General features: G+C 50.8%; 1 protein-coding gene across 3 annotated transcripts in view; it reads left to right on the top strand.

Annotated features, from left to right (window-relative positions):
* Positions 1 to 13,892, top strand: part of LOC146783114 (uncharacterized) — a 108,501-nt gene extending 94,609 nt beyond the window's left edge. For all 3 annotated transcript variants that reach the window (XM_085637314.1, XM_085637316.1, XM_085637315.1), the window contains one exon: positions 11,684 to 13,892. In XM_085637314.1, coding sequence (XP_085493440.1) covers positions 11,684 to 12,297 — 614 coding nt within the window. In that variant the 3' untranslated portion in view covers positions 12,298 to 13,892. The remainder of the gene's footprint in view (positions 1 to 11,683) is intronic.
* Positions 13,893 to 15,385: the final 1,493 nt, after the last annotated feature.

The raw sequence follows: 15,385 nt of genomic DNA, 5'->3' as shown, positions 1-15,385 counted from the left end.
GGAAGTTTACTCTGAAGGCACCCAGCGCCTCGCCCCCTTGCTGAGCAATAACCAGGCGCTTGTCTCTTCGGTCTTTGAGGGGCCTCTGTACAGCTTTCTCAATTCATTCCTGGTTATACCATCTCCAGCGCTGAGTGTTCTGCCGCCGTTATTACAATTCTGACGAGCGACTGGTGTGGAGTCTCCGATCCAGCCTCATAGGACGGATGTGGGACCCTCGTCCCTAACCCGCTAATAATGCATAACGTTTAAGGGATTTCCAAAAGCTGAAAAGACCTGTTAACTTTACCAAATGTATGGCCAACACAGTGCAGGTTATGTGATTGTTGTGATCTGCTGCTTGTACATCTGGAAAAATACAATCTGTAAAATTCACACTGGACTGAAGTCGCGCGCGCCTGTCGAAGGCACGAGCCTGGTGTGTCCTTCCAGAGCAGTTCACAGCCGGTCCTGCGAGCCCTGTATTTATGGCCTGACAGACGGCCCGTAGCTTGAAATATAAAACTGCTTTGCCAAAAGCAGACTCTTGCACCCCCTCCCAGAGGCAAGGAAACATGTGAGCCATCTGTCCAGGGCATTTACAGCACAGGCACTGCCTGCTGGCAGCTCGGAGGCCTTCTCTGGAGCGTGCTCTGCTGCAGAATCATCTGTGGGAGAGGAGAGCCCTGGAGGCCCCCGCTGCCTTTCATCATGCCCACTAGTGTGCTCTTGTGACCAGGCAGGGAGTGCACATATGTGCTGTGCAGCGCAGCTTTGCCTTTCATCATGCCCTCTAGTGTGCTCTTTGGACCAGGCAGGGAGTTCACATACGTGCTGTGCAGTGCAGCTTTGCCTTTCATCATGCCCTCTAGTGTGCTCTACGACCAGGCAGGGAGTTCACATATGTGCTGTGCAGCGCAGCTTTGCCTTTCATCATGCCCACTAGTGTGCTCTTGTGACCAGGCAGGGAGTGCACATATGTGCTGTGCAGCGCAGCTTTGCCTTTCATCATGCCCTCTAGTGTGCTCTTTGGACCAGGCAGGGAGTTCACATACGTGCTGTGCAGTGCAGCTTTGCCTTTCATCATGCCCTCTAGTGTGCTCTACGACCAGGCAGGGAGTTCACATACGTGCTGTGCAGTGCAGCTTTGCCTTTCATCATGCCCTCTAGCGTGCTCTACGACCAGGCAGGGAGTTCACATATGTGCTGTGCAGCGCAGCTTTGCCTTTCATCATGCCCTCTAGTGTGCTCCACGACCAGGCAGGGAGTTCACATATGTGCTGTGCAGCGCAGCTTTGCCTTTCATCATGCCCACTAGTGTGCTCTACGACCAGGCAGGAAGTTCACAAATGTGCTGTGCAGCGCAGCTTTGCCTTTCATCATGCCCTCTAGTGTGCTCTTGCGACCAGGCAGGGAGTTCACATATGTGCTGTGCAGCGCAGCTTTCCCTTTCATCATGCCCTCTAGTGTGCTCTTTGGACCAGGCAGGGAGTTCACATATGTGCTGTGCAGCGCAGCTTTGCCTTTCATCATGCCCTCTAGTGTGCTCTACGACCAGGCAGGGAGTTCACATATGTGCTGTGCAGCGCAGCTTTCCCTTTCATCATGCCCTCTAGTGTGCTCTACGACCAGGCAGGGAGTTCACATACGTGCTGTGCAGTGCAGCTTTGCCTTTCATCATGCCCTCTAGCGTGCTCTACGACCAGGCAGGGAGTTCACATATGTGCTGTGCAGCGCAGCTTTGCCTTTCATCATGCCCTCTAGTGTGCTCCACGACCAGGCAGGGAGTTCACATATGTGCTGTGCAGCGCAGCTTTGCCTTTCATCATGCCCTCTAGTGTGCTCCACGACCAGGCAGGGAGTTCACATATGTGCTGTGCAGCGCAGCTTTGCCTTTCATCATGCCCTCTAGTGTGCTCCACGACCAGGCAGGGAGTTCACATATGTGCTGTGCAGCGCAGCTGTGCCTTTCATCATGCCTTCTAGTGTGCTCTTTGGACCAGGCAGGGAGTTCACATATGTGCTGTGCAGCGCAGCTTTGCCTTTCATCATGCCCTCTAGTGTGCTCCACGACCAGGCAGGGAGTTCACATATGTGCTGTGCAGCGCAGCTTTGCCTTTCATCATGCCCTCTAGTGTGCTCCACGACCAGGCAGGGAGTTCACATATGTGCTGTGCAGCGCAGCTTTGCCTTTCATCATGCCCTCTAGTGTGCTCCACGACCAGGCAGGGAGTTCACATATGTGCTGTGCAGCGCAGCTGTGCCTTTCATCATGCCCTCTAGTGTGCTCTTTGGACCAGGCAGGGAGTTCACATATGTGCTGTGCAGTGCAGCTTTGCCTTTCATCATGCCCTCTAGTGTGCTCCACGACCAGGCAGGGAGTGCACATATGTGCTGTGCAGCGCAGCTTTGCCTTTCATCATGCCCACTAGTGTGCTCTTGCGACCAGGCAGGGAGTTCACATATGTGCTGTGCAGCGCAGCTTTGCCTTTCATCATGCCCTCTAGTGTGCTCCACGACCAGGCAGGGAGTTCACATATGTGCTGTGCAGCGCAGCTGTGCCTTTCATCATGCCCTCTAGTGTGCTCTTTGGACCAGGCAGGGAGTTCACATATGTGCTGTGCAGCGCAGCTTTGCCTTTCATCATGCCCTCTAGTGTTCTCCACGACCAGGCAGGGAGTTCACATATGTGCTGTGCAGCGCAGCTTGCCTTTCATCATGCCCTCTAGTGTGCTCCACGACCAGGCAGGGAGTTCACATATGTGCTGTGCAGCGCAGCTTTGCCTTTCATCATGCCCTCTAGCGTGCTCCACGACCAGGCAGGGAGTTCACATATGTGCTGTGCAGCGCAGCTTGCCTTTCATCATGCCCTCTAGCGTGCTCCACGACCAGGCAGGGAGTTCACATATGTGCTGTACAGCGCAGCTTTGCCTTTCATCATGCCCTCTAGTGTGCTCTTGCGACCAGGCAGGGAGTTCACATATGTGCTGTGCAGCGCAGCTTTGCTTTCATCATGCCCTCTAGTGTGCTCTTGTGACCAGGCAGGGAGTTCACATATGTGCTGTGCAGCGCAGCTTTCCCTTCCATCATGCCCACTAGTGTGCTCTTGCGACCAGGCAGGGAGTTCACATATGTGCTGTGCAGCGCAGCTTTGCCTTTCATCATGCCCTCTAGTGTGCTCTTGCGACCAGGCAGGGAGTTCACATATGTGCTGTGCAGCGCAGCTTTGCCTTTCATCATGCCCTCTAGTGTGCTCTTGCGACCAGGCAGGGAGTTCACATATGTGCTGTGCAGCGCAGCTTTGCCTTTCATCATGCCCTCTAGTGTGCTCTTGCGACCAGGCAGGGAGTTCACATATGTGCTGTGCAGCGCAGCTTTGCCTTTCATCCTGCCCTCTAGTGTGCTCTTGTGACCAGGCAGGGAGTTCACATATGTGCTGTGCAGCGCAGCTTTGCCTTTCATCATGCCCTCTAGCGTGCTTTACGACCAGGCAGGGAGTTCACGTATGTGCTGTGCAGCGCAGCTTTGCCTTTCATCATGCCCTCTAGTGTGCTCTACGACCAGGCAGGGAGTTCACATATGTGCTGTGCAGCGCAGCTTTGCCTTTCATCATGCCCTCTAGTGTACTCTACGACCAGGCAGGGAGTGCACATATGTGCTGTGCAGCGCAGCTTTGCCTTTCATCATGCCCACTAGTGTGCTCTTGCGACCAGGCAGGGAGTGCACATATGTGCTGTGCAGCGCAGCTTTGCCTTTCATCATGCCCACTAGTGTGCTCTTGCGACCAGGCAGGGAGTTCACATATGTGCTGTGCAGCGCAGCTTTGCCTTTCATCATGCCCTCTAGTGTGCTCCACGACCAGGCAGGGAGTTCACATATGTGCTGTGCAGCGCAGCTTGCCTTTCATCATGCCCTCTAGCGTGCTCCACGACCAGGCAAGGAGTTCACATATGTGCTGTGCAGCGCAGCTTGCCTTTCATCATGCCCTCTAGCGTGCTCCACGACCAGGCAGGGAGTTCACATATGTGCTGTGCAGCGCAGGTTTGCCTTTCATCATGCCCTCTAGCGTGCTCCACGACCAGGCAGGGAGTTCACATATGTGCTGTGCAGCGCAGCTTGCCTTTCATCATGCCCTCTAGCGTGCTCCATGACCAGGCAGGGAGTTCACATATGTGCTGTGCAGCGCAGCTTTGCCTTTCATCATGCCCTCTAGTGTGCTCTTGCGACCAGGCAGGGAGTTCACATATGTGCTGTGCAGCGCAGCTTTGCTTTCATCATGCCCTCTAGTGTGCTCTTGTGACCAGGCAGGGAGTTCACATATGTGCTGTGCAGCGCAGCTTTCCCTTTCATCATGCCCACTAGTGTGCTCTTGCGACCAGGCAGGGAGTTCACATATGTGCTGTGCAGCGCAGCTTTGCCTTTCATCATGCCCTCTAGCGTGCTCTACGACCAGGCAGGGAGTTCACGTATGTGCTGTGCAGCGCAGCTTTGCCTTTCATCATGCCCTCTAGTGTGCTCTACGACCAGGCAGGGAGTTCACATATGTGCTGTGCAGCGCAGCTTTGCCTTTCATCATGCCCTCTAGTGTGCTCTACGACCAGGCAAGGAGTGCACATATGTGCTGTGCAGCGCAGCTTTGCCTTTCATCATGCCCACTAGTGTGCTCTTGCGACCAGGCAGGGAGTGCACATATGTGCTGTGCAGCGCAGCTTTGCCTTTCATCATGCCCACTAGTGTGCTCTTGTGACCAGGCAGGGAGTTCACATATGTGCTGTGCAGCGCAGCTTTGCCTTCCATCATGCCCTCTAGTGTGCTCCACGACCAGGCAGGGAGTTCACATATGTGCTGTGCAGCGCAGCTTGTCTTTCATCATACCCTCTAGCGTGCTCCACGACCAGGCAGGGAGTTCACATATGTGCTGTGCAGCGCAGCTTGCCTTTCATCATGCCCTCTAGCGTGCTCCACGACCAGGCAGGGAGTTCACATATGTGCTGTGCAGCGCAGCTTGCCTTTCATCATGCCCTCTAGCGTGCTCCACGACCAGGCAGGGAGTTCACATATGTGCTGTGCAGCGCAGCTTTGCCTTTCATCATGCCCTCTAGTGTGCTCTTGCGACCAGGCAGGGAGTTCACATATGTGCTGTGCAGCGCAGCTTTGCTTTCATCATGCCCTCTAGTGTGCTCTTGTGACCAGGCAGGGAGTTCACATATGTGCTGTGCAGCGCAGCTTTCCCTTTCATCATGCCCACTAGTGTGCTCTTGCGACCAGGCAGGGAGTTCACATATGTGCTGTGCAGCGCAGCTTTCCCTTTCATCATGCCCTCTAGTGTGCTCTACGACCAGGCAGGGAGTTCACATATGTGCTGTGCAGCGCAGCTTTGCCTTTCATCATGCCCTCTAGTGTGCTCTTGCGACCAGGCAGGGAGTTCACATATGTGCTGTGCAGCGCAGCTTTGCCTTTCATCATGCCCTCTAGTGTGCTCTTGCGACCAGGCAGGGAGTTCACATATGTGCTGTGCAGCGCAGCTTTGCCTTTCATCCTGCCCTCTAGTGTGCTCTTGTGACCAGGCAGGGAGTTCACATATGTGCTGTGCAGCGCAGCTTTGCCTTTCATCATGCCCTCTAGCGTGCTCTACGACCAGGCAGGGAGTTCACGTATGTGCTGTGCAGCGCAGCTTTGCCTTTCATCATGCCCTCTAGTGTGCTCTACGACCAGGCAGGGAGTTCACATATGTGCTGTGCAGCGCAGCTTTGCCTTTCATCATGCCCTCTAGTGTGCTCTACGACCAGGCAGGGAGTGCACATATGTGCTGTGCAGCGCAGCTTTGCCTTTCATCATGCCCACTAGTGTGCTCTTGCGACCAGGCAGGGAGTGCACATATGTGCTGTGCAGCGCAGCTTTGCCTTTCATCATGCCCACTAGTGTGCTCTTGCGACCAGGCAGGGAGTTCACATATGTGCTGTGCAGCGCAGCTTTGCCTTTCATCATGCCCTCTAGTGTGCTCCACGACCAGGCAGGGAGTTCACATATGTGCTGTGCAGCGCAGCTTTGCCTTTCATCATGCCCTCTAGTGTGCTCTTGCGACCAGGCAGGGAGTTCACATATGTGCTGTGCAGTGCAGCTTTGCCTTTCATCATGCCCTCTAGTGTGCTCTTGTGACCAGGCAGGGAGTTCACATATGTGCTGTGCAGCGCAGCTTTGCCTTTCATCATGCCCTCTAGTGTGCTCTACGACCAGGCAGGGAGTTCACATATGTGCTGTGCAGTGCAGCTTTGCCTTTCATCATGCCCACTAGTGTGCTCTACGACCAGGCCAGTGAGTTCACATATGTGCTGTGCAGCGCAGCTTTGCCTTTCATCATGCCCACTAGTGTGCTCTTGCGACCAGGCAGGGAGTTCACATATGTGCTGTGCAGCGCAGCTGTGCCTTTCATCATGCCCTCTAGTGTGCTCTTTGGACCAGGCAGGGAGTTCACATATGTGCTGTGCAGCGCAGCTTTGCCTTTCATCATGCCCTCTAGTGTGCTCCACGACCAGGCAGGGAGTTCACATATGTGCTGTGCAGCGCAGCTTTGCCTTTCATCATGCCCTCTAGTGTGCTCTTGCGACCAGGCAGGGAGTGCACATATGTGCTGTGCAGCGCAGCTTTGCCTTTCATCATGCCCTCTAGTGTGCTCTTGCGACCAGGCAGGGAGTTCACATATGTGCTGTGCAGCGCAGCTTTGCCTTTCATCATGCCCTCTAGTGTGCTCTACGACCAGGCAGGGAGTTCACATATGTGCTGTGCAGCGCAGCTTTGCCTTTCATCATGCCCTCTAGTGTGCTCTACGACCAGGCAGGGAGTTCACATATGTGCTGTGCAGTGCAGCTTTCCCTTTCATCATGCCCTCTAGTGTGCTCTTGCGACCAGGCAGGGAGTTCACATATGTGCTGTGCAGCGCAGCTTTCCCTTTCATCATGCCCACTAGTGTGCTCTACGACCAGGCAGGAAGTTCACAAATGTGCTGTGCAGCGCAGCTTTGCCTTTCATCATGCCCTCTAGTGTGCTCTTGCGACCAGGCAGGGAGTTCACATATGTGCTGTGCAGCGCAGCTTTCCCTTTCATCATGCCCACTAGTGTGCTCTACGACCAGGCAGGGAGTTCACATATGTGCTGTGCAGCACAGCTTTGCCTTTCATCATGCCCTCTAGTGTGCTCTACGACCAGGCAGGGAGTTCACATATGTGCTGTGCAGCGCAGCTTTGCCTTTCATCATGCCCTCTAGTGTGCTCTTGCGACCAGGCAGGGAGTTCACATATGTGCTGTGCAGCGCAGCTTTCCCTTTCATCATGCCCACTAGTGTGCTCTACGACCAGGCAGGGAGTTCACATATGTGCTGTGCAGCGCAGCTTTGCCTTTCATCATGCCCTCTAGTGTGCTCTTGCGACCAGGCAGGGAGTTCACATATGTGCTGTGCAGCGCAGCTTTCCCTTTCATCATGCCCACTAGTGTGCTCTACGACCAGGCAGGGAGTTCACATATTTGCTGTGCAGCACAGCTTTGCCTTTCATCATGCCCACTAGTGTGCTCTTGCGACCAGGCAGGGAGTTCACATATGTGCTGTGCAGCGCAGCTTTGCCTTTCATCATGCCCTCTAGTGTGCTCTTGCGACCGTGCAGGGAGTTCACATATGTGCTGTGCAGCGCAGCTTTGCCTTTCATCATTCCCTCTAGTGTGCTCTACGACCAGGCAGGGAGTTCACATATGTGCTGTGCAGCGCAGCTTTGCCTTTCATCATGCCCTCTAGTGTGCTCTACGACCAGGCCAGGGAGTTCACATATGTGCTGTGCAGCACAGCTTTGCCTTTCATCATGCCCACTAGTGTGCTCTTGCGACCAGGCAGGGAGTTCACATATGTGCTGTGCAGTGCAGCTTTGCCTTTCATCATGCCCTCTAGTGTGCTCTACGACCAGGCAGGGAGTTCACATATGTGCTGTGCAGTGCAGCTTTGCCTTTCATCATGCCCTCTAGTGTGCTCTTGGGACCAGGCAGGGAGTTCACATATGTGCTGTGCAGCGCAGCTTTGCCTTTCATCATGCCCTCTAGTGTGCTCTACGACCAGGCAGGGAGTTCACATATGTGCTGTGCAGCGCAGCTTTGCCTTTCATCATGCCCTCTAGTGTGCTCTACGACCAGGCAGGGAGTTCACATATGTGTTGTGCAGCGCACCTTTGCCTTTCATCATGCCCACTAGTGTGCTCTTGCGACCAGGCAGGGAGTGCACATATGTGCTGTGCAGCGCAGCTTTGCCTTTCATCATGCCCTCTAGTGTGCTCTTGCGACCAGGCAGGGAGTTCACATATGTGCTGTGCAGCGCAGCTTTGCCTTTCATCATGCCCTCTAGTGTGCTCTACGACCAGGCCAGGGAGTTCACATATGTGCTGTGCAGGGCAGCTTTGCCTTTCATCATGCCCACTAGTGTGCTCTTGCGACCAGGCAGGGAGTTCACATATGTGCTGTGCAGTGCAGCTTTGCCTTTCATCATGCCCTCTAGTGTGCTCTACGACCAGGCAGGGAGTTCACATATGTGCTGTGCAGCGCAGCTTTGCCTTTCATCATGCCCTCTAGTGTGCTCTTGCGACCAGGCAGGGAGTTCACATATGTGCTGTGCAGCGCATCTTTGCCTTTCATCCTGCCCTCTAGTGTGCTCTACGACCAGGCAGGGAGTTCACATATGTGCTGTGCAGCGCAGCTTTGCCTTCCACCATGCCCTCTAGTGTGCTGTTGCGATCAGGCAGGGAGTTCACATATGTGCTGTGCAGCGCAGCTTTGCCTTTCATCATGCTCTCTAGTGTGCTCCACGACCAGGCAGGGTGTGCACATATGTGCTGTGCAGCGCATCTTTGCCTTTCATCATGCCTTCTAGTGTGCTCTACGACCAGGCAGGGGTTCACATATGTGCTGTGCAGCGCAGCTTTGCCTTTCATCATGCCCTCTAGTGTGCTCTACGACCAGGCAGGGAGTTCACATATGTGCTGTGCAGCGCAGCTTTGCCTTTCATCATGCCCTCTAGTGTGCTCTTGTGACCAGGCAGGGAGTTCACATATGTGCTGTGCAGCGCAGCTTTGCCTTTCATCATGCCCTCTAGTGTGCTCTTGCGACCAGGCAGGGAGTTCACATATGTGCTGTGCAGTGCAGCTTTGCCTTTCATCCTGCCCTCTAGCGTGCTCTACGACCAGGCAGGGAGTTCACATATGTGCTGTGCAGCGCAGCTTTGCCTTCTATCCTGCCCTCTAGTGTGCTCTACGACCAGGCAGGGAGTTCACATATGTGCTGTGCAGCGCAGCTTTGCCTTTCATCATGCCCTCTAGTGTGCTCTACGACCAGGCAGGGAGTTCACATATGTGCTGTGCAGCGCAGCTTTGCCTTTCACCATGCCCACTAGTGTGCTCTTGCGACCAGGCAGGGAGTTCACATATGTGCTGTGCAGCGCAGCTTTGCCTTTCATCATGCCCTCTAGTGTGCTCTTGCGACCAGGCAGGGAGTTCACATATGTGCTGTGCAGTGCAGCTTTGCCTTTCATCATGCCCTCTAGTGTGATCAACGACCAGGCAGGGAGTGCACATATGTGCTGTGCAGCGCAGCTTTTCCTTTCATCATGCCCTCTAGTGTGCTCTTGCGACCAGGCAGGGAGTTCACATATGTGCTGTGCAGCGCAGCTTTGCCTTTCATCATGCCCTCTAGTGTGCTCTACGACCAGGCAGGGAGTTCACATATGTGCTGTGCAGCGCAGCTTTGCCTTTCATCATGCCCTCTAGTGTGCTCTTGCGACCAGGCAGGGAGTTCACATATGTGCTGTGCAGCGCAGCTTTCCCTTTCATCATGCCCTCTAGTGTGCTCCACGACCAGGCAGGGAGTTCACATATGTGCTGTGCAGCGCAGCTTTGCCTTTCATCATGCCCCCTAGTGTGCTCTTGCGACCAGGCAGGGAGTTCACATATGTGCTGTGCAGCGCAGCTTTGCCTTTCATCATGCCCTCTAGTGTGCTCCACGACCAGGCAGGGAGTTCACATATGTGCTGTGCAGTGCAGCTTTGCCTTTCATCATGCCCTCTAGTGTGCTCTTGGGACCAGGCAGGGAGTTCACATATGTGCTGTGCAGCGCAGCTTTGCCTTTCATCATGCCCTCTAGTGTGCTCCACGACCAGGCAGGGAGTTCACATATGTGCTGTGCAGCGCAGCGCAGCTTTGCCTTTCATCATGCCCTCTAGCGTGCTCTACGACCAGGCAGGGAGTTCACATATGTGCTGTGCAGCGCAGCTTTGCCTTTCATCATGCCCTCTAGCGTGCTCTACGACCAGGCAGGGAGTTCACATATGTGCTGTGCAGCGCAGCTTTGCCTTTCATCATGCCCTCTAGTGTGCTCTTGCGACCAGGCAGGGAGTTCACATATGTGCTGTGCAGCGCAGCGCAGCTTTGCCTTTCATCATGCCCTCTAGTGTGCTCTTGCGACCAGGCAGGGAGTTCACATATGTGCTGTGCAGTGAGGCTAGCTTGAGCTGCAGCACACAGTGACAGAATATATATATTTGTATAACTTATAACTCATCTTTTTATATTGATCTTGCTTATAAGTTAATAAGAGGCAGTGGTGGAATCCTACTTCTTCCCGCCTCTCTGTGCCTTTCTTATTGATCATAACAACCAGCAGCTGTTAAACCCTTTGGGTAATGTCTGCGCACTCTACACCTGTCGGCTTTCCCAAACTTGCTTTAAAATTCCCTTTTACTCACTCTTTTTTCTACATTTTCCCAGCGGGAGTACCTCCCCGAACCCTCCTTATGATAGTGAGACGTGCACGCTGCACAACATTTACCCGCAACTTTTGCGCCTCACCACTTTCAAATGTTACCAGCCTCCACTGATAACACACAGGGCCAGATGTACGGCCCCGTTTTTGCATGTGCAAAGGGGTTTCAACCCGTTTGCGCATGCAAAAAACAAATGGGCCATGTACTAACCCTATTTAGAGAGTCGCAAATGATTTGCGACACGCTAAATAGGATTAGCGACTCACTATTAGGAGGGGGCGTTCCACAGGTGCCCCTTCCTAATAGCGAGTCTGATCCCTATGTAAGACTGTTTTGTGACAGGAATTGTGGAGTTTACCACCCTTCTCAGAGGGTGGTAAAGCACTCGCAAACACTTCCCCTTTGTGAATGTAGGGGAAAATATTTTCTAAGGGCAGGTGATGGTCACAGGGACCACTACCTGCCCTTAAAAAATGAAACCAACATTTTTCATTTTTCTTTTTATAAATGCATCCTGTTTTCCTTTCTTTAAAGCAGTCCCAGACATGGAGGTCTGCTGAGCCCAGCAGGCCACCGTTCCTGGGAGGGCCAGCCTTTACTAATGGGGCCGCAAATTGCGAGTGCCTCATTAATATGCGTGAGGCATGCAATTTGCGACCCCATTAGGAATCGCTAATAGTGTCTCTGACACTGTTCTACATTGATGTTTATGACTTGCAAATTGCGACTCGCAATTTAATGCAATTTGCGACTCGCAAACATCAATGGTCGTACATCTGGCCCACAGTTATTTCCTTTGATATCTTTAGGTGACAGCTCTTTATAGGTGAACATTTCTTGTGACTCCTATGTTTAGGACTGTATTCACAGTAAAAACTTTATAGTATATATTAAGCTGGTTCTTTCTTTTTATAGGTAATGAAAACCTGAACATGCAAAACATTGGAAATTCCATACATAACGTTGACAAAACAGCGGCCAGCGAAGGTGTGACAGGAAAGGCCAAATTAAAGCTGTTGAAGAGTCTGCACAAAGGAGCGACGTCTAGAGTTCAGGTCTGGCCAGAAAGCAATCAAAAATCAAGAGAGAAGCCGGCTCAAAGTGGAAGTGATTTCAACAATCCACCCCCTTTCATTTCACATCAAGGAAGCCCCAGCGCTGGTAGACCAGATAAAAATAATGAATGGGAAAGTAGTCTGAGCAATGCGCAGCTCAGCAGGGGTCTTCCCAACGTGCAGCAGAATCCCAAAATATTCACATGTACTGAATGCGATAAAAGCTACGATCTTAAGGGGAAGCTTATCAGGCATATGGTAACACATTCAGGAGTGCGGCCCTATCCCTGTACTGAATGTGGGAAGAGCTTCTATCAGATGCCGCATCTTATCAGGCACCATCGAACACACAGTGGTGAAAAACCATACGCATGCTCCTTCTGTCACAAAAGATTCAATCGAAAGGACAATCTCAATGGGCACGAAAGAATACACACAGGAGAGAAGGTATCACCAACAAAGTACAAGCTATGAACCTTCTTGCCAATGGGGTGAAAACCCGCAGCTTAGCAACCCTGGCTGGTCAGGAAGAAGCCCTAACCAGGTGGATTCAAAGCAAGAGAAATGCCTCAGGCTCCACGTGTCTCATGGAAAAACCAATGGACACCACAATATTGTATCGAAAGAACAGAAGAACATGTGGAGTCCAAGGACTCAATTTACAGAAAAGGGGTGCAATTGTCAGTTGTACAGACATATTTGCCGACGTCAAAAGACCAAACATACCAATTGGTGTGTTCCCTACAGACGAACTATTAAGTGCTTCTTCATGAGGTTTGTAAATTCATTTCTCGTAGTCAATGGGATAGACAAGGATTCTCCACAAAGAAAAAAAGCTAAATAACATCATTGACAAACCAGGGAAATGACAGAACATGAATTTGGACGAACATAAAATAAAAGACTCAAGTGTGGACGGTGATGGCACCCCCACTTTAATCCCAATCTTCCACATGAATGTTTATCCGAAGGCGAACGGATACCTAAGCACAAGCAACCGACCTTGACAGGGTTCTGTTTACCCAATAGTTCATAGCATGTACCTACAAATATTGTAGAGGCAGGCTGTGCCTTGGAAGATTAGAGTCAGCTTCATACCTAAGTTCTGGGCGTGAGAATTTCTGGGCTGAGGAATGGGGCACAAAGCGACTTAGAAGGGGATGTTGCTGATGCTCTCTAAGCACGGTACCAGCACCAGGGGGCACCAACCGACTTCAGCTACAGAAAACTCTGAATCTGTGATCGCTTGGGATCTCCCACCAGGGAGAAAAAGAGGCGTGGTAGCGACATAGAGGTGAATCTTGAAGCTAGAGAAGATGCATCGGTTCCTACTGAGGGCTCAGTACTCTATATGGAGATAGAGGAGAAAAAGAATTACAAAATGTGGAGTACAATCATAGACTGTAGCACCATTTGTAATGGTGACAGAAGAAAGTGAATATTAGTTGTGACAATGTGTGAACAAAAAAAAGAGATCAACAAAATCCAGATGCTAAGAACAGTTATCTTTAATTTTAGGGAATATCGCTACAAAACATTCTCAATAGCGGCCCTGTCTCAGAAAGGAGTTTCATTCTCTTCACTGCTTTCTTGCAAAAAGGACCTAATGGCAAGACACTGGTCCTGAGCAGGACTTGAATGTAATGAATGTGAGAGAAGCTTCATTCACAAAAATGAGCTTCATTGACCGCGTGAGGTCAGAGGTGGCTTCGCTTGGCTGTTTGCTTTGATGTCCATTTGGTGGCAGTGCCCTGCTGTATGCTGACAGCACCACAGTGCTAACCGAAACTTGTTTCACGTTGGCCAGGTTTGGTAACCAGATTGTCATTATCAGAGTTCGTTTCCATACTTTTCATAAAGTCGCATGCTTAAGCAGATCAGTGTTTGTAATATTGTTTTTAAAATAGAAGCCTCAGTTCTTTCCCAGTGTCTGTTCCCTGGGCTTGTCAGGTATGGAGCTCATCTTTGTGAAGGTATGCCAGCGGTTTCTGCTCTTCACATAGTCATGGCACCAGCTTTGTACAGATAATATCGCGTTTGCAGTACCCAATAAATGAACATGGATGTTCCTCAAGTGACCTTTTTTCTAGTGAAATGCAGAGATATGCGAGTTGGCGACGACAACTGTATTGTAAAGATTTTCTTTTTCTCTCTTTAAAGTTTCCAAGAGATGAGGGGGTCCACAGACCATGCTTGCAATTCTCTGGCCTTCACCTGTTTTATTCACTTGTTGGTGTCGGTCCTTCTCTGTCACAATTTAGTCACGCTTAGATTTATCTTCATGAAAATAACCCTTGCTCATGTGATGCAAAATACCATGTGCATTCAAGAGAAAGAACTCAATATTATGCTTCCTGTTATCAAGTGACGAAATTCCCGCACCAAGCCTGCTCATTCATGACATGTAGTTAATTTATGTAAGAAGTTTTTAATGTGCACACACCATACCTGCTCTCAAAGCACACCACCACTCAAGTGTGGAACTCAAATAACGTGAGATTATGCTGTAGAAGAGTGAGATGAGGACTTACCTTTGTTGGGATTTAGTTTCTAGGTCCCTGGTGCCCTTCCAGGTTCCGTAAGTGTCACACCCTCTTGATTGGAGTTCAGTCCTGAATTAGGTGCTAAGTGCTGCAGAATGAAACCCTTCCAGCTCAACCAAGTCTCTTTTGGTCTGTCTATGAGGACCGTACACAAAAATAACATTTCTTGATATATCATCCATGAACCATTCATATCATTTCCCATTTGTGTTTATTTTTCTGCACACATTTCAACCTTTTTCATTTAAGTCTCTTGCTAGCTGCGTGCATATTTGAAGTCCCCAAAACTATTTAAAAAAATGTCATTCGCGCTACATAGAGGCAGTTTCCTTTTTAATTTATACGGCAAAATATGACTAACTTCTTATACTGCTATCAGCCACTTAGCCTGCCTGTTACTCTCCCTCCTCTCTCCGATCCTCTGTTGCTTTTCCGAAACTTTATGTTGCCTCGCTATCTGTCATGAATGCACGTGTGTTTCCACGGTGCTCTGTACGTCCCATGTACATTGTTTCTGAGGTAGCTTGTAAGCGTCCACATCTTAAACATACAAAAATCAGCCTTCAGAGACTGCACTGGACTTAAGGATTTAGTGTATAAGTCTATGAGTAGATGCATGCCATACCTTTGCATCAAACATCCTGTTTTTTTTCTTTTATGTTATTTTATGTGAACGCATATGTAGCTTATTTGTACTTCCTAGTTTTCATGCATACAGTCTCTGTGGCATTTCCGCTTTTCCATTTCTCTGTTTCCGCTTTGATGTTTTTTGGTGAATACTTTGAGGTTCCTTGTTTGTTGCTCCCCGCTGTTCTCTTTCTTTCCTCATTTGCTCTCACACACACAGCCTGTCTGTTACTCCTCTCCCCAATCCTCGGTCACTCTCGTAACACTTTGGTTACTTCTTGATGAGGTACATCAAAAAGTGCAGATTGGCACGTGCCCGTGGTAACTAAAGTAATGTTTATAGATGAGCACTTCGAAGACACTCCATTACAAACACTAACATGTTCTGCTAA

This window comes from Triturus cristatus, chromosome 12 (assembly GCF_964204655.1).
Source record: "Triturus cristatus chromosome 12, aTriCri1.1, whole genome shotgun sequence".
Lineage (NCBI taxonomy): Eukaryota > Metazoa > Chordata > Amphibia > Caudata > Salamandridae > Triturus > Triturus cristatus.
This window is presented reverse-complemented; position numbering and strand designations above follow the sequence as displayed.